The 19,424-nt window shown below is 39.7% G+C and overlaps 1 protein-coding gene across 1 annotated transcript in view; it reads left to right on the forward strand.

Moving 5' to 3' along the window:
* The window catches only part of si:ch211-286b4.4 (SCO-spondin), a 213,633-nt gene that overhangs the window by 46,654 nt on the left and 147,555 nt on the right, over positions 1-19,424 (forward strand). The window contains exons 30-40 of the mRNA XM_057838220.1: positions 1,165-1,362; positions 1,827-1,976; positions 3,081-3,260; positions 5,052-5,168; positions 5,486-5,635; positions 8,295-8,447; positions 8,651-8,866; positions 8,935-9,039; positions 15,862-16,006; positions 16,182-16,393; positions 18,447-18,665. Coding sequence (XP_057694203.1) covers positions 1,165-1,362; positions 1,827-1,976; positions 3,081-3,260; positions 5,052-5,168; positions 5,486-5,635; positions 8,295-8,447; positions 8,651-8,866; positions 8,935-9,039; positions 15,862-16,006; positions 16,182-16,393; positions 18,447-18,665 — 1,845 coding nt within the window. The remainder of the gene's footprint in view (positions 1-1,164; positions 1,363-1,826; positions 1,977-3,080; positions 3,261-5,051; positions 5,169-5,485; positions 5,636-8,294; positions 8,448-8,650; positions 8,867-8,934; positions 9,040-15,861; positions 16,007-16,181; positions 16,394-18,446; positions 18,666-19,424) is intronic.

The raw sequence follows: 19,424 nt of genomic DNA on the forward strand, positions 1-19,424 counted from the left end.
ACCAATACAAAAAAGTGTTTTTTAATACAAAAAAGTCAACCTTCAATTAATTATATCAGCTATGCACTCAATACTTGGTCGGGAATCTTTCTGCAGAAATGACTGCTTCAATACAGTGTGGCATGGAGGCAATCAGCCTGTGGCACTGCTGAGGTGTTACGGAGGCCCAGGATGCTTCGATAGCGGCCTTAAGCTCATCCACAGTGTTGGGTCTGGTGTCTCTCAATTTCATCTTCACAATATTCCACAGATTCTCTATAGGGTTCAGGTCAGGAGAGTTGGCAGGCCAATTGAGCACAGTAATGCAGTGGTTTTGGCACTGTGAGCAGGTGCCAGGTCGTGCCGAAAAATGAAATCTTCATTTCCATAAAGCTTTTCAGCAGACGGAAGCATGAAGTGCTCCAAAATAGCTAGCTTCATTGACCCTGCCCTTGATAAAACACAGTAGACCAACACCAGCAGCTGACATGGCACCCCAGACCATCACTGACTGTGGGTACTTGACACTGCACTTCAAGAATTTTGGCATTTTCTTCTCCCCAGTCTTCCTCCAAACTCTGGCACCTTGATTTCCGAATGACATGCAAAATTTGCTTTCATCTGAAAAAAGTACTTTGGACCACTGAGCAACAGTTCAATGCTTGCCCAGGTCAGGCGCTTCAGCTGCTGGTTCATGTTCAAAAGTGGCTTGACCTGGGGAATATGGCACCTGTAGCCCATTTCCAGCACTCGCCTGTGCACGGTGGCTCTGGATGTTTCTACTCCAGACTCAGTCCACTGTTTCTGCAGGCCCCCCAAGGCCCCCAATTTTTTGCCAAAATCATCAATATTAAAACAATAAAAGGCTTGAACTACTTCAGTTGTGTGTAATGAATCTAAAATATCTGAAAGTCTATGTTTATCAGTACATTACAGAAGATAATGAACTTCATATTCACAGCGTGCTACATGCAAATTGAATATAATTATGTAACTTATTTATATGTGGCGAGAAATACACCAAATAAGCATTACAGAAACAGATGCTGACAAATGCTAACGTAGGAGGGTGTTTTGTTGACAGTGATACATGAATTAATAGAGATTTATCGCAAGATTAATCATAACAGTTTAGCAGTCCTGATTGCAGCAATTTGCCACCTCTAATTGCTTTTCCCTCCCCAGGCTCAGAGGGAGGTCTTTGCCCACCCGCTCATTACTGCCTAGAAGGAAGTGCAGGCCCAGCATCTTGCCCAGCAGGATCTTACACAAACCTCACAGGCCAGTCGTCGTGTTCACCCTGCCCTGCTGGTTACTACTGCCCGGAGAAGACTGGCAACTTCTCCAAGTTTCACTGCCCGCCAGGGTTCTATTGTCCAGATGGTAGGCGTCTCCCAAAAACTTAAAGCTTAGTGGCAAAAATTTTAAACAATAAACAATTTTTTTGGTAATAGGCTAAGTCAAACCAGCTAAAAATGACTGAAGTTTTGATTAATAAATATAATTAAATACCTTCGTTTTATGGCTGGGTTGAAACAAACGTGGTTGTGCGGCGTCTGTAAACGGGGGTTTCCAGGGTAAATGGACAAATTAAAAATATTTTGGCGGCTTAATGCGCCATGAATCTGCTATGGCAGCATATAGACATATTGTTCTATCAAACACAACAGTTGTTTTGGCTTAAAATACAGCAGTTTCTTTTAAAGAGGAGTGCAAGAGCAGAAACTGCTTTTTCAGTCTTGTCTGTGTTTTTCCCCATATCAATTTACATTGAAGGTAATGTCTGATGAGTGTAAGTGGAGAACACCCTAATTAATAGTTTTAAGTGTATCCTATGCACACCCTAGGTACAAAGCATGCCACCCAGTACCCATGTCCTCGTGGCTACTACAACCCTGAACCCATGACTCAAAGTCTGGACAGCTGCCTGCCTTGCCCCCCTGGACACTACTGTGAGAAGGAGAGGCTGACTAATGTGTCTGGAAAATGCAAAGCTGGTCAGTAATAAGTTGTTGAGCTCCTCCTAAAAAAGACAAATTTGTCAGTGTCAGCTGTCTTCTATTTCTTGAGCTCGCCGCAGTGGCTGGTTAAGCAGTACTGCTAGAAAAACAATCCTTGCTCAAGAGTGTTACAACCAAGGTTATTTTAAAGCGCTTAATCCAGCATGCAGGTCTATAACACACTCTCCAATTTTGGAGAAAACCAACTGAACATGAGCAAGTACTACGCAACAGGGGCATAGAAATCTCAATTTCTGGGTAAATATAAAACAAAACCATTGAACTGACTTAAAATACAATTGCCTTGAATGTTTGGGTTGTGAATGAATTATAGTGGAAAGGGATAGAGAGAAGAAAAATGAAATGATTTGAAGAGGTAAAGATTTTTAAACATTGATTGCACAAAAAAAAAAAAAAAAAAATGGTGTCGTCAGAGCTTGAGACTAATTCTTTACTACGAGTGCAGTGGCATTAACTTTCAATCTTGTATCTAATATCCAGATTTCTCTTATAAGACAATATAGATAAATATTTTAATACTATACTGCAACAAATGAAGAAATGTCAGAAACTGTTCAAACTGTAAAAGTAGTGGCAGTATTGTTAGTGACAGCATGTTTCAGTGTTGACAGCAAAATACACAGATAAAATGAATTCATCTTCTCGACTAGGTGAGACACATCCTGAAAACGTAATTTCCTGCCTTTTCACCTTCCCAGTTCATTTTTTACTTTTCCTAACTCTTCACTTTTTTTTTAGTTATGTGAAATCTATAGATTTTTTAAATGAACCCAAAAATTCTCTTCACACATTCACAATTGCTGTCACATTTTGGTTGTCTTCTTCTTTGTTGTTTTGTCTCAATATTAACCTTAACATTGGTTGGTGGATGGCCTCATTTGTGTGTATTGCCAACAACTAGACTCGAGTGTGTAGTGGAAATTTGTCTGGATTAGAAAATAAAATACATGTGATACTTTTTATTATATTTATTATTATTATTATTATTTTTTTAATTGGCAAATTCTTGTAAAAATGTTGTTCCTGCCCTAGATCTGTAATTGTCCCCTTTGCAAAACTGCATTCTATTATTCCTCTCAGGTTGGTTTTGCGTCTCAGCGGCATGGAACTCGCAGCCATTTGACCTGGATAATTACACAAATGCCAACTGTCTATGCCCCGCTACTGCCACAGGAGGTCGCTGTCAGCCGGGCTTTTACTGTCCCGCAGGTAGCCGGGAGCCCATTCCTTGTCAGGCTGGGACTTTCTGTAACACCTCAGGTATTTAGAATATAATTAATTATTTACAAGCTATCAGGTTACAATCAATGTTTGTGATAATACAACAGAAAAGATCTCACTCACTATAATAAGATATGTATTGGATTTCATAATTTGTGTATACAGTGGGGTAAATAAGTATTTAGTCAACCACCAATTGTGCAAGTTCTCCTACTTGAAAAGATTAGAGAGGCCTGTAATTGTCAACATGGGTAAACCTCAAACATGAGAGACAGAATGTGAAAAAAAACAACTGAAAATCACATTGTTTGATTTTTAAAGAATGTATTTCCAAATTAGAGTGGAAAGTAAGTATCTGGTCACCTACAAACAAGCAAGATTTCTGGCTGTCAAAGAGGTCTAACTTCTTCTAACAAGGTCTAACGAGGTCTATCGAGGCTCCACTCGTTACCTGTATTAATGGCACCTGTTTTAATCATTATCGGTATAAAAGACACCTGTCCACAAGCTCAGTCAGTCACACGCCAAACTCCTCTATGGCCAAGACCAAAGAGCTGTCGAAGGACACCAGAGACAAAATTGTAGACCTGCACCAGGCTGGGAAGACTGAATCTACAATAGTTAAAACTCTTGGTGTAAAGAAATCAACTGTGAGAGCAATTATTAGAAAATGGAAGACATACAAGACCACTGATAATCTGGGCTCCATGCAAGATCTCACCCCGTGGCATCAAAATGATAACAAGAACGGTGAGCAAAAATCCCAGAACCACACGGGGGGACCTGGTGAATGACCTACAGAGAGCTGGGACCACAGTAACAAAGGCTACTATCAGTAACACAATGCGCCGCCAGGGACTCAAATCCTGCACTGCTAGACGTGTCCCCTTGCTGAAGAAAGTACATGTCCAGGCCCGTCTGCGGTTCGCTAGAGAGCATTTGGATGATCCAGAAGAGGACTGGGAGAATGTGTTATGGTCAGATGAAACCAAAATAGAACTTTTTGGTAGAAACACAGGTTGTCGTGTTTTGAAGAGAAAGAATACTGAATTGCATCCGAAGAACACCATGCCCACTATGAAGCATGGGGGTAGAAACATCATGCTTTGGGGCTGTTTTTCTGCAAAGGGACCAGGATGACTGATCTGTGTAAAGGAAAGAATGAATGGGGCCATGTGTCGAGAGCTTTTGAGTGAAAATCGCCTTCCATCAGCAAGGGCCGGGAAGATGAGACGTGGCTGGGTCTGTCAGCATGACAATGCTCCCAAACACACAGCCAGGGCAACAAAGGAGTGGCTTCTTAAGAAGCATTTCAAGGTCCTGGAGTGGCCTAGCCAGTCTCCATATCTCAAACCCATAGAAAATCTGTGGAGGGAGTTGAAAGTCCGTGTTGCCCAACGACAGCCCCAAAACATCACTGCTCTAGATGAGATCTGCATTGAGGAATGGGCCAAAATACCAGCAACAGTGTGTGAAAGCTTGTGAAGAGTTACACAAAACGTTTGGCCTCCGTTATTGCCAACAAAGGGTACATAACAAAGTATTGAGATGAACTTTTGGTATTGACCAAATACTTATTTTCCACCATGATTTGCAAATAAATTCTTTAAAAATCAAACAATGTGATTTTCTGTTTTTTATTTTCCACATTGTTTCACATGGTTGAGGTTTACCCATGTTGACAATTACAGGCCTCTCTAATATTTTCAAGTGGGAGAACTTGCACAATTAGTGGCTGACTAAATACTTATTTGCCCCAATGTATGTAACACTTGAAGTATCCCATGGGTGCAATGTATGACATGCAAATCTGCTGTTGTTGATCAACAGGCTTGGCTTTGCCGATGGGTCCCTGTTCTGCGGGTTATTATTGTGAAGGAGGAGCAATTGAAGCTAAGCCAACAGATGGTGAAACAGGGAGCATCTGTCCAAGTGGGGCATACTGTGGTAAGTCCTGCTTCGCAGCTTTGGAATGTTGTCTTGTTAATTGCCAATAAACATTTTAAGTGAGCTTATCAAAGGGTATTTAGTAACAAAGTACTTTAGAATGGAGAGAGCCACGAAGTCTTGTTTTAATGAAAGAAAACAAGCATATCAGCACTACAGTCAGTAGAATACCACTCTTTCTTTTGTTAGTGCAAATGTGGACAAAATGTCGATTGTCCAATGTGATAAAGTTATTCTTAAACCATCGTCAACCAGACTTATACTATCAAATGAAATAACTGAACTCTCCTAAAACTGCAATTGTTGCTATCGTGCAGTTGAAGGATCAGGAGAACCACAGTTTTGTCCAGCTGGCACATTTTCTCCATTGCCCGGTGGCACCAGCAAGACCGACTGTCAGCCTTGCACGGCAGGTTTCTACTGCGGTGGACTCGGTCTCAGTACACCAACTGGGCCCTGTGATCAAGGTCTATGTAATGAATAATGACAACAAAGTAGAACCTCCAAAGTCAAATGCCAAAAATTGTGAAGGGTACCACGGATAGAAAGACATGTAATTCTTTAAAGATAAATGTTAGTATGAGTTTTAAAGTGCCTGTGACATGAAAAAGCATGTTTATTTCATATTACACACGGTATTTTATGCTGCTGAATGAAAAGGACCACTTGGATGTATGAAGAAGTGATCGATATATTTATTCAATTTTTCTACTCCTGCGTTACGAAAATGAGACTTCTGGCTTCAGTCTTGCATTGAGGAAGAGGGCGCTGTGACGTGTACGGAGGAAGAGTCCTCTTCCCTATACAGCCCTATTGTTGTATGAGAAGGACTAAGGATTCAGCTGATTTTGCGGATTAATACGTTTATTTTTCGCATCACGTTAGCCAAACGGCTGGAGAAAAATCTCGCTGTACGAGGGAGAGGCGTGTGTGCCTTTTTGGGGTTTCAAAAGGTTCCCATTCAACGGTGGATATTGGCCAAAACAAGCCCTACTACTGTGGGACCATGGGACCAATGAGGAAGTGAGTAAACATCGTGTTTTGTGTTATGTAACGACCGCGGCTTGTTGCACATCCCCCCGCCAGGAGAGCACTATACTTGGCTTATTGACCTCTTCATGTGCTCGGTGTTCTGTCAAATTTTCCGACCGATCAGAAGTTGCAACTTGTTGTTAAAAATAGCTGTGAATACAGCGACTACAAAGTAAACACTACAAACTTTCTTTAAATAAAGGACTACTTCCGTTTGTTAATGGATGGACATGTAAAAAGTTCTCCTTATACACTGCAGCCGCTCTCGTATGACTCTAGCTGTTTACGTCTTCGTCGTGTAGTAAAGCATTATTTTGCCATATTCCTGTTGACCATTTGGCAGCTACAGGCTCCTCCGACGTTGGCTGGTTTGTTCGGCGGTCATTGTCCAACTGCTTCCCCGGCGAGCTCTCCTGTCCGTAGTAGCAGGGGAACAAGCTGTAAATTGCTCTCAGGGGGCGGGTTGCCGATCGGCGAAGACAATCGACAATCTAGTCATGTGAAATTTTCCGGGCTAGTTATGTTTGATTTTCCGCTTCAAAGACTTTGAAACATCACTCGGTTCAGGTTAGCACGTCGGGTACCTGTCACGCCTCTTGGTTTGTTTACATTCTCCGAAGCCGGGGAAGGGAAATGACGTAAGCCCGATTTAGGTGGCATGAAATATCGTTCGGGAGGTGCGACAGTAAAGAGGAAGTCGACAGTTTTGACCATTATGTAGTAATTTTGCCATGGCAGATTAACCGGCAGATTAAAAGACTAATTTCTCGTGATCTGCGCTTTGCTGGATTGCTGTATATATTCGAATCGTCTCAAAATATGATTCTAATTCACATAATAATGCTATTTAAGACTTTTTTTCTCCTGTCGTACACACTTTAATAATTTGATATTAAAACCCCTCTTAATGTTTTTGTTTTAGTAAAATTGCTAAAATTATTAGGTTGTGCGATGGAAGGGGATCCAAATGCAGACAACGGCACGTGTCAACAATGTTTTACTGTTGCGAGATTCCGGAGTGATCGAACAGGCAGGATGTTTTTTCATGTTTTTTCTTATAAAGCAATTGCAACCCATTTGCGTTGTCTGTCTGTGCAGTAAAACCTGAAAGGGAAACACACCTGAAAAGAAAGTACGGATGGCTTGACCATGGAATTAGAAAACGCAGCTCACTTTAGGCAGCAACCCGACAACATTACCATAGGGATTACGTAAAAAGGTTTAATGAACACACAAAAAAACATGCTATCGCGAAAAGGGAGACACTAAAAGGGTCCGTGAAAGTAGGTCGGGATCAATAAACATAAAAAAAACTGAGGGAAAACCGTGGTGAGAAGCAGGCAAATAAAACAATTTTAAAAAGTCAATGATGCAACTAGCAACAAAGGGATATACAAACTGTCAAATGGCAGCAAGTCAATATCTCGGCAAGCCGCCAAGGATCGGTTTAAAGACACTGCTACTGAGCTGGAATTGGATACAGGTACAACATTGGGGACTTATTCCACAGCTCTGTAACAAAACAGCCTGACCAGTAGCAGAATGTGACAAAATCATGCCATTCATCATACTAGCTTCACTTGCTAGCTAGCACAGCTATTCTCCCAGTCCAGCCCAACCGCGTCATTACCGCTAGCGTGCATTGTGCGCCTAAAACATGGCGCCCTCCGGAGGTCTAAACATGTACTAAATATTATAGATTTTCAAATCAATGGCAATAATATATGCGTTTCTAATTACATATTTTAGTAAAAGAGAACAATTTCGGCTTATTAGAGCCTACTAGCCTTTAAGTCCAAGGTCCCTTAGAGTTGAATCCAACATTTCTTCCAAAATGTGCATCACAATTCTTCAAACCATCATCACAAGTCAAGTAAACATCTAAAACAGTATATACAACTCAAGGGTTTGGATGGATTAAAATTTAATTTGGATTTTTTACAATCAGTGTCACAGAGCAAGTTGTGTTCTGTTTTGGGGGTTTTACTGTCACATAACACATTAATACGATGATTGGATGTTTGACATTACTGACAATTTAAATAATTTGTAACAGCAGCTCCCCTCTAACAGTCCACCTGTTCCTTTTGACAGGTTATTGGTGCCCCCCTGGTCAGATTTTTGCTAAAGCTCTGCCATGTCCACCTGGTCATTTTTGCCTAAAGGGAAGTGCTTCTCCAGAGCCTTGTCCACCAGGGACTTACCAGGATAGAGAAAGTCAAACGTTCTGCAACACATGTGAGGCAGGTGTGTCGTGCTTTAGACTCTCACAGTTTAAACTATGCAGTTTTTTTTTTTTTTTTTTTAAAACAGAATACTTGAAGAAGCAAACCGGAAGAGGTTTTTCGCAACATAGATTCACAAAATCATCCACATTAGTTATAAATAACAGTGGTGTTATTGAAAATATATACTGTCGCTGATTGTGTATACACTTCTCATTTCACAAGGTTACTACTGTGATCTCAAGCTTAGTCCAGCTAATGACTCCATGCTGAGGCTCTGCCCAAAAGGACATTACTGCCCTGCAGGCACACGCATGTCTAAGGAGCACCCTTGCCCCGTAGGCTCATTCAACCCAAGAGAGCATGCAGACACCCTTGAGGGCTGCATGCCATGTCCAAGTGGACACTACTGCCCTTCGCCAGGACTTTCAGAGCCGGCAGGTTCGATCAAGAAGTCTCATGATGTGTTTTCTATATCTGCATCGTTATAATGCGTTTTAACCACACAGGACTATGCTCTGCTGGATTTTGGTGCAAAGCAGGAGCATCCTCTCCAACACCTTTGGATGGACGCTCTGGTTCAAAATGTCCTCTTGGCCATTACTGCCCTGCAGGTGACTTTCTTCGTCATTCTTAATAAGCTAACAGTCATCTTAGTGAGTTCCTAAGGAGGAGGTGAATGTGCTGTATGTGCAATATGATACATTGAAAATGGGTTTTAGATGAGTTTTGAAAAATATACAATAAAGGGGGTCCTCCCATGGCAAGAGGGAGGTCCTTCCAAACTGTGGGATCAGCAACAGAAAATTTTCAACCCTCTCCAAGCATCTGCTTAGACCACTGCACCTCAAAAAGCACCTGACCTGAGAAACTGGGGAGTAGTGTACAAATGGAGCAGCTCAGGGAGGTACGAATCAGTGTTGTTAATAACGGCATTAGAAAATAACGGCGTTATTTTTTTCAGTAGTTAGTCATCTGATTAATTACTTTTCTCATCTTGGCAACGCCGTTACCGTTACTGAAGATAGAAAGGCGTGTGTTACTGAGGGAGACGGACTCACCGAGACGACAGAGCAGTGCAGGAGTGGGGAGGAGGCAAAAAAAGTTGTGACGCCGAGCAAACGCGATGCTAGGTGGCTACAATAATACATACTGTAGCCGATAGCCTACAATCTATGCCCACATGATATGGTAGATTTGGTAGACATGGTAGATGTCACACATTTATATATATGGCGGAAAACACAGACAAGACTGAAAAAGCAGTTTCTGCTCTTGCACTCCTCTTTAAAATCAACTGCAGTATTTTAAGCCAAAACAACTGTTGTGTTTGATAGAACAATATGTCTATATGCTGCCATAGCAGATTCATGGTGCATGAAGCCCCCAAACTATTTTTGTCTGTTTTACCCTGAAAACCCCCATTTACAGACGTCGCGCAACCGCTTTTGTTTCAACCTAGCCATAAAAAGAAGGTAAGTAATTATATTTATTATTTAAAATGTCTGTCATTTTTAGCTTAGAATCATTAATTGATGTCTAATATTTAGTTTAAAAAAAGAAAACGACTTTGAAAAATTATTCACTCGCATATTTTAAACTTTTAAACAAATTACATCACAATGAAAAATTTGGCGTCTGCAAAAAAGTCACTGATATCTACCTCATAACTATCGCTTAATTGTATTTTTTTTGTTACTGTCGCATTTTTCCCGATATGTTAGATAATAAATAATCAATCCAAACAAAGAAAAATTGAAAAATACCATTTAAAAGGGTGACTATATGAAAAAGAAAATCTCAACCATTCCTTGATGTCTGCGATTTCTGCATCGCTACCCTTCTTATATTACCATGTTTCACCCATAAAATCCAGCTTCGGCCATTCCCAACTATGTGTTCACACTCAGTGATACTTGCGACATAGAGTTTTTGGATCGAAACAAGGTAAGTATGCGGTAATATCTCGTTAAAGCCATGGCGTCTGTAATTCTGCTCTCGCATGCTCTCACCTCCAGGTAGGGTTTTGCTGTTTAAAAAACTTCTTTTTAAAAAAAAAAAAAAAAAAAAAAATGCCCTCCTGTTTAAAAATTTTCTTCCCCCAGAAAATAGAGATGTTAAGCTTTCCAATGATGTATCACACATGCATATCTGACAATTTTGAAATTTGGCCAAATTGGGGGTCTCAGAGCGGAACTTCATGTCCCCGCAGTGTTTTCCGCCATATATGTATATATATATATATATATATATATATATATATATATATATATATATATAGTTATAGTATATAACTGTATATAGTATATAACTGTATATACTATATATACTACAGAACTATATACAGTGGGGAGAACAAGTATTTGATACACTGCCAATGGGGTTTCCCATTGGCAGTGTATCAAATACTTGTTCTCCCCACTGTATATACTATACTATATATAGTATATATATAGCATGTAGTATAAATATATAGTATAGAACTATATAGTTCTATAAATATATACTAGATGCGAAATGACACGGCAGCGTTAGCAACATGTACAGTATAGGAACTAGATGCGTTAGTAAACAGCCGCCATCTTAAAGCAGTAAACTTCTTAGGAAGGCTCTGTTGTAGAAAACCTTCCTAGCGAACCTAAGTAACTTTACCGAACTTTATCGAAAATACTTCTAAATCGGCAAAATCTTGAATCTATCTTTAAATGATGAAACAGTTTTAAAACTTCCACATGTCAAAAGTAGACAGAAGGTAACTAATGCAATAATGGGAGCAGTTTTAACAACTTTTAACAGCCAGTTGTCCCAAAAACCTTTTAAACTTCACATAGTGTGACCTACGTTTTTTTTTTTTTTTTTTTTTTTTTTTTTTTGAGGGGAAAAAAAACAACAAAACATGAAAATTATCGCCAGTTACTTTGCCAAGTAACTAATTACTCTTACATTCAGGTAACTGAGTTACTAACGCAATTGCCTTTTGGGAGAAGTAATTTGTAACTATAATTAATTACTTTTTTAAAGTAAGATTAACAACACTGGGTACGATGATGATGAAACTATGGATATAAAAAGAACATTTCAAATTAAGTTTAGAGTCAACAAGCAACAAATGTAAAGCAACAAATCTTGCGTGTTCCTTTTAAGAGGCTATCAAGTAGCTTTTTGAGCCAGTCTGAGACATGCTCAAAATACTCAAAATAATATTCTTTATAGTAATGCAGCCACAATTCAATAAGCTTTGATACCAAATTCTTTCATTAGAATTTCTGGAGGCCACCAATCAGCTTTTCCGTGTTATTGATTTCATTGCAGTAGTACAGTAACTAAACTGCGTGTGTAGTAGGTCATTCAGTAGTTTCGATTAATTGCATGGCAAACATTTTCAATTACATTTCAAGGCTTATCCAATTATGGCACAGATATGGCCTGTTTTAGGGGCTAATTTAACCAAATGTATGCTGCATACGGTTGTTAACATTCTGCTGCATTCTAATCTAGGGCTATTGTTTTATTCATGCTCATTACCATCTGCTGGCCTTAAGGATTTCCTGACAACATTTATCTTTGTAACTTTTAACATGGCATTCTTTGGATTAATGTGCTTAGGGCAGGGGCACTGACCCTTTCTTTAAAAAACTAGGTCTTTTTTGTGTGCTAATCACTAAGTCAATGATTTTTTGAACTTTTTTTGGGTAACGTTATTGTGTGCAAAAGTGCAGGGGTGTCAAACTTATTTTGGGCTAGTGTATTTTTGGCTAAATGAGTTGACTCACTGGCTGCCATTGACGGTGCTAGATGTCCAATCCATCTTGACCTGGAAGGGCAAATGAACGAACGCGGTCAATGGCACTGGAAGATATAAGTGAATGGCGTACCGCAAGCAACACGTCACTTCCGCTCATTAATATTCATGACATTAGCTACTGTTGCTAAGGAGGGATACGCCACCGTTTGTCCCTAATAGGAAATGAATGGAAATCGTGTATGAAGGAGATGTTTACAGAGCTAAACCTGCCAATTCTCTCCGACAATGATGTCCCCGGTGCCAAATTCACTGGCAAAGATGTGGAAGAACATAAAAATGTTCAGTTAAAGAGATGGCTTCAGTGTCGAAGGCTGAAAAAGACAAAAAAAAAAACGAGCCGACCTAAGCATAGCCTTAGCTTTTTTATCGACGCGACTAGGGATGGGAATAGAAATCCGATTCCAATTCGGAACCGGTTCCGAGTGTTTCGAGGCCTCGACATCACAATGAAAAAGCCTGAACGATCCCTTTAACGATTCCTAAAGACGCGTATTGCGTCGTGACGTGTCTTCTTGTCCAGACGCATCAAACTAGCATGGCGCCAAGAACCACTCGCTCCAAAGTTTGACTACACTTCACCAGGAAAGAGTGTGAAAATGAAAGGTTACGACGGGTAAGCACGAGCATTGCAGCCATAAACATAACAATGACAGCACGTAGGTTCAAACGCTCGAAAGTGTGTCTTCACTTCACGAGGAAAAATTAAAACAAAGCGACTTGCAGTCATTGCAAGGTGGAGATAACTGCTTTGGGAGGGAATACGACTGCGCTGTCCTCACAGAGAGGCTAAGGCTCCGTCCTGGCTATACAGCTAGCTAAACTCCCAAATGACGATGCAGAAGACGTTGGTATAATTTACTGACTTTATTCAACCATCACTTGAAGAGTGAAACTAAGAATAGAAATGAAACAAATCAATTTTGTCCCCAATAACAAACAGGTTTGCATCAACGTAAATCAGCGATGATTAGCTGCTAATAACAGTAATAACAAATGGTTAGCATTCGTTCGCTAGCATTAGCACATCGTTCAAACCACTACACAACTGGATTTAAGTGTCCGATCGCGAGTGGAAACAATACAACAACAACACAAAAGATGATACATACAGGCGTTGCCTCTGTAGATATTAACATTAACAAAGAACGTAGGCTCGTAGAAGTGTTTCCCTCTCTCACTAACTCGCTTGGATGCGGCATTTCTTCTTCGGGTGTAAGCGTGTTCTTCTTCACGTGAGCGCGTTCTTCTTCGCGTGAGGAAGCACAAGGGCGCCCCCACTTGAGCGTGTAAGCGCCACAAAAACTAAAAGGCATGCATTTCAATGTAATGGTAAATAATACACGTTAAACCAGTAGTCCTCAAACTGCGGCCCGCGGCCCAAATACGGCCCGCCTCCACATTTGGTGCGGCCATTTTGATTTTTTTTTTTTTTTTCTCAATCGTGTTTATTTCCTGGCCTTTTCCTTGAAGAATTCAGAGAGGGTTATTTGGTTATTATCTATTTAATTAATAGTGTTTTTATTATTAATTATTATTATTATTTTATTTTATTTACTTTCATTCCGTGAAGAATCCAGAAAGGGTTATTTGATTGTGGCTTTCTGAAAAACAATAATTTTTTACATTTATGCACTTCTGCAATCGTCACACTTTTTCTGTTACAAACTGACCCCGGCCCCTCATCAGAGAAGGCAAAAGTTATGTGGCCCTCACAGGAAAAAGTTTGGGGACCCCTGCTTTAACACATATTGCCAAAGGCAGAACAACAACCTATCTGCCAATATATACCAATATTTTTTATTTCTATTAGATCAATGTTTCAGTAAAATGTTACACATTCATGTGTATTTGCCACTTATTGCCACAGTTAACATTGAGGCTTTGGGCCTCTTTTGATCTCGTTGTGAGTTTGTAAGGTTGTGACTTCTGATTAAACAAACTCGATGCTAATCAAAACGTTTGTTCTTCTTTTTCCCCAAATTAGAATCGATAAGAAAATCGATAAAGAATCGAATCGTGAAGCAAAATCGATAATGGAATCGGAATCGTAAAAATCCTATCAATTCCCATCCCTAGACGCGACTGACAATGACATTCTCCTGTTTCAACAAGCTATCCTTTACTATCAGCCCTGTCTTTCTTATATATCCTCTGGTTGTCCTACGTCTCTGACTGTTCTTCGGGGTAATTTAGTTAGCTTTGTGTAGCGATTGCAAATGCTACTCAGTGACAGCCAACGAACACTTTTAATTTTTTCATTGATAACAAATCTTATTCTATAATTTATTTACACTTCCCCCTTACTAAAGTTGTTTTATATATATATATATATATATATATATACTGGACTGTCTCAGAAAATTAGAATACACAATATTCTAATTTTCTGAGACAGTCCTGTACATTAATCCACCATTTAAAGCAGGGGTGTCCAAACTTTTTGCAAAGGGGACCAGATTTGGCGTGGTAAAAATGTGGGGGGCCGACCTTGGCTGACGTCCTTTACATAGAACAATATACAGGAGTGTCTCAGAAAATTAGAATATTGTGTATTCTAATTTCCTGAGACAGTCCAGTATATATATATATATATAACAGAAACGGTAACAGTGGCAGTCAGATACCATTGTAATTCTTTAAGATCATTCATTGTCAGACAGAAGCAGTACGGCACAACGTTACGCTAAAAAATAAGTTAAAAATATAAAAATGGCTTACCTCTTTGTCCTCTGAAAGACCACGCCAACCCAACAAAATGTTTACTGCATATGAAATGTGAATGGATTCACCGAGCCGGTGTTACAAGCCCACACAAGTTGATTCGGTCTTCACATTTTTTCCTCCCGAATTTTTCGTTTTTGGAAACGTATGAAGAAAACGTCCTTCATACGTCGTAATGTCTAGAGTCGTTTCTACAAGTTCCAAAAAAAGCAATGTGTGATCAGCATGTTCATTTTTGAAAGATTACCGGAGAAAAGTAGCACAAATTAAGTTGTTTTTATGCGAGGGTGGGTTTATAATGTCCCGCTTCGGCTTTACTTCGGCTTTACGATGCAACGTCACGGGCTGAAAATAGCATGCGTGCGGTACGCCATTGGACGTTGTCAATGGCAGGCAGTGAGTCAATTTTGCGTCACTCCCATATAATTTCAAGATACGTACCAGTAATTTTGCTCTAAATTTGGAATCATTTCCTGTTGATTTTTCTGGGATTTCCGGGCTTCGTCCTGTTACGTTTGGGGCATTTCCAGGTTACTTCCTGTTGATTTGGTGCCACTTCCTTTTGGTTTTGGGGCAATTTTTAGACACTTCTGTGTTAACTCATTGGCTGTTATTGACGGCGCTCAATGTCAAATCAGTTTTGACTGGGCGGGGGCGAGTAAACAAATGAAACTGCGAAAGTGAGCGGAGTGTAGTAGTGCACTCACTTGATCCCAAATCTACGGTTTTACAGCACTGCATTGTGAAACCCTGGTGGGCCACTTCCGGCCCGCGAGTCATACATTTGACACCCCTTACAAAGGTGCATACAATCATTGTATTTATTATAATTTTTGCAGTATGACTTTTCTCATTTTTTTTGTTGCAAATTTTGATGAAGATCATGTCATCTTTTATTTTCCTTTTACAGGCGCCACTGCTCCTATGGCATGCCCCATTGGAAGTTGGTCAAACAGTACTGGCCTGCAAACACACGAGGACTGCCAAACGTGCCTTGGAGGATTTTATTGTAATAGAGTTGGGCTAACTTCCCCTAATGGACGCTGCATTGGAGGGTACTTAGAGCACTGGCTACTTTTGCATGCAGGCAATATTCGTGTTAAGGTCAATATTCGATTTCCTTTAGACATTTGGATCTATCGGTTTACATGCGCAAGTGTACTGTGATATTAATCAATCGGCATATTCCTTTCGCATACTAAATCTTTATCATTTTATGTTTCTATGTAGGTATTATTGCCTTGGAGGAGCTGTAACACCCACCCCTACTGATGGAATAACAGGAGGACCTTGTCCTGAAGGTTCCTACTGCCCTGAAGGAACTGCTGAACCAATACCATGTGATCCGGGGACATATGCTGTCATTACGCATGCCACTCAATGTGAGCCCTGTCTTCCAGGCTGGTACTGCGTGAATGGCACCTTGCATCTGTGCCCTCCAGGTTTGATGTTTTCCCAATAGCAATTTTCTAAGTGAGATACTGTTCCTGAACAAAAATGCCACACGAAGTAGTGAAAAGGGTAATCATCAGATAGCATTAAAATTTACTCCCTCTATTCTCTTGGCAAACCTATACCTGCACAGAGCACTTTAGTGCATACGCCATTCTGATTGGATACGTCTAAATGCTTTGAGGCAATGTCATGGCCTCATTTTTGTGTGTCTTTCATCCCTTCAAAAGAATAACTATGGGAAATGAGGGTTAATGGCATTGACAAATGGTAGACGTAGTAGACCAAAGCAAGCTGCTTTAGCTATGAGCTTTGTTTTGATTCCTTCTGGCTGACCAGGGTGGTCAGCAATTGTATACTTCTCAGCTTTTTGAATGTATGAATCCGACCCCATCGATATACATGAAGTTGTGTTTTGTGTCTTTATTAAGAATCTTTGGACACAAAAAAGCAGCTGAGACTTGAATAATAAAACTATAACTTCTAAAACCGTCTAACGCTTACAAAGATTTGTGGCCTCAAATCAAATATCACATTTTTAAAAAGCTTCTCGTTAAGTTGATGGGTGTAGTGGTCTACATAGTTTTCTGGCAGTGATCCCTCACTACTTCGCGCTTCAAACTTTGCACCCTCAGTCCATCGCAGATTTTTTTTCAATTAAAAAAAAAAAAAAAAATTACAGATAAGCTGTCCCGAGCCGATCACGTAGTCTCTCTCCCTCCCTCTCCCTGCTCTTTGTTGGTCAAGAAGTGAGTGCACTGGAGTTGCTCGTTATTGTTAACGATGATTGACAGCAGTTTTTGTTTGATCTTGCCAGAGAAGCAAACTTCAAAGCACCCCATTTGTCAGTCATCGTTTAAATTGTTAAACAGTCGCTGTGGCAACTCATTGTGTGTAAGTGAGCAGCTTGAGCAGATTTGAGTGGACTCACTCAATGAAGCGTTTAATAAAGCCAAGCATTTTTCTGCTTTATGCTTGTTTAAAAATAATTCTTTATATTACTTTTGAAGTGCTTGAATACCATTTATGAAAATATACAGTACTAGTATATATACATAAGTTTTTTTTTTTTAAATATTTTAATTATTTCTTTTTATTAACCCTTTAACACCTAAGCCTATTTTGGCCGAATTTGAATGCCTTTGATGTTGCCTTTATATTTCAAAGAAAAAAATCTTCACAATGGCCAGGTTGGCTCCCTTTTTTCAGGACACCATAACCTTCATGTCCAAACTGTTGTTTTCTTTACTGATCACTTGTAATCAACATGCTTGACCAACCGTTTTGAAGCTGTATAATATTTATTCAACTTGTTTGGATAAACATTCAACACAAAAAAAATGTAATTTATATATTATATATAATACATGTAACATGACATAACATCTGTCAGATATTTTATTTCTACATCTTAGATGTAGACAAAAACATGTCCTGATTTTTGTTCACTTTGAAATTTTTTTTTTCCCTATTCCAGTTCATATAACATTCCAGTTTTCCTTAATTATTCATTATATATATGTACTGACATGTCATATATAACATGACATGTATAAGTTCAAAGTGAAAAAAAATGAAGCCATATTTTTGTCTGGATTCTTGCTGATGTGAACATTTCTGTTTGTCTTAGATATAGAAATAAAATATCTAATGTAGACATTTATTATCTTTCTACTAAGGGAGCAAAACAAGTTGAAAAACAATGTGCATGCAGCAAAGCATCTCCTCTGTTGTCTACTTGATCTTGTATAATTTCATGGTGACAACGTTATTCAAGTTTGACACGGGAGAGGGCTGCCATGCTCCACAAATTACTAAAACTTTGAATTAAACGTCATATTGAGAGAATTTGCACTTATCGGAAGGGCTAATGTTAGAAGGTTTCCATTCACAATTGTCCATTTAAAGAAAAACAAAAAAATCATTCTGTAGTTCTAACGGTGTTTCTGTCACATGTATGTGATTGGCTTGTATTCAACTGTCAAAGCACTGTCTTATAATTTCATTATATGTATAAACCCTTATATTAATTTTTTACCCTAGGTTTCTATTGCCCTAAAAAAAGTGGTTTTGACTTGAGAAGCTGTCCAGAGGGAACCTACGGTCCTGAACCGGGGTACTGGTCTGTCTCTCAGTGCAAGCAATGTGATGGTGGCCATTACTGCTCCTCCACAAATGGCACAGCTGTCAGCGGAGAGTGTCAGGGTGGATATTACTGCTCACGCGGAAACACTGTTCCTCGGCCCGTTTCGCAGGCTATAGGTAAACAAGCCTGTACATGGTTGCAGAATTGCTTCTCATTTATATACCCTACCCACCGACGTCACAAAATCACGTGACCCGCCATCTTGGCCGTCTGTCTGTGGCTATATTACCATTAGTGTCAATGGAACGAGCAAATTAAAATGCATTTTATGGAAGACCCAGTGCTTTCCGACGCCGTAAACTCACTGGATGTTTTACACAAAAGGCGTTATGTGGAAAAGCTTCGTTTTATACAGTCGCCGGATCCATATTTGATGCCTAAATCGCTATTTTTCGACACGTTCTCTTCGCCGTCTCTGCCTGACATCTGCTATCCAGATATCTATCACTACCTAATCCACACAAAGTCGGCATATTCTCACGAAAGTTTAAAAAACTTTAAGAGCTTGGAGGCTTATAAATACTTTGTTGCTGGTTGGGTGAAAGAAGTCCTCGTCCGCGAAAATTCGGCAGGAATCTATCTTGTGCTCGGGAAGGTGAGTTACGACATTTTCAATTCAAAATCTTTTATTCTCGCTAACATCCACTGTCAAGTCTAATTTATTTCATGTCGTTTGTCAATGCAGTTAGGGGTTTTTATGTTTATATGGTTTAGCGATAGTACTAACTACATACATACGTGTATGTTGTCGGCGATTAGCCTCGCAGTGATCTTAATTGTGGTTATTTGTCAGCCCCAAACCCTCTAAGTATATCTTAAATGCATCTTACCTGATATAAAATGACTACTACATAGTCGGTGGTGATTTTTTGGTG

This window comes from Corythoichthys intestinalis, chromosome 6 (genome assembly GCF_030265065.1).
Source record: "Corythoichthys intestinalis isolate RoL2023-P3 chromosome 6, ASM3026506v1, whole genome shotgun sequence".
In the NCBI taxonomy this organism is placed as follows: Eukaryota; Metazoa; Chordata; class Actinopteri; order Syngnathiformes; family Syngnathidae; genus Corythoichthys; species Corythoichthys intestinalis.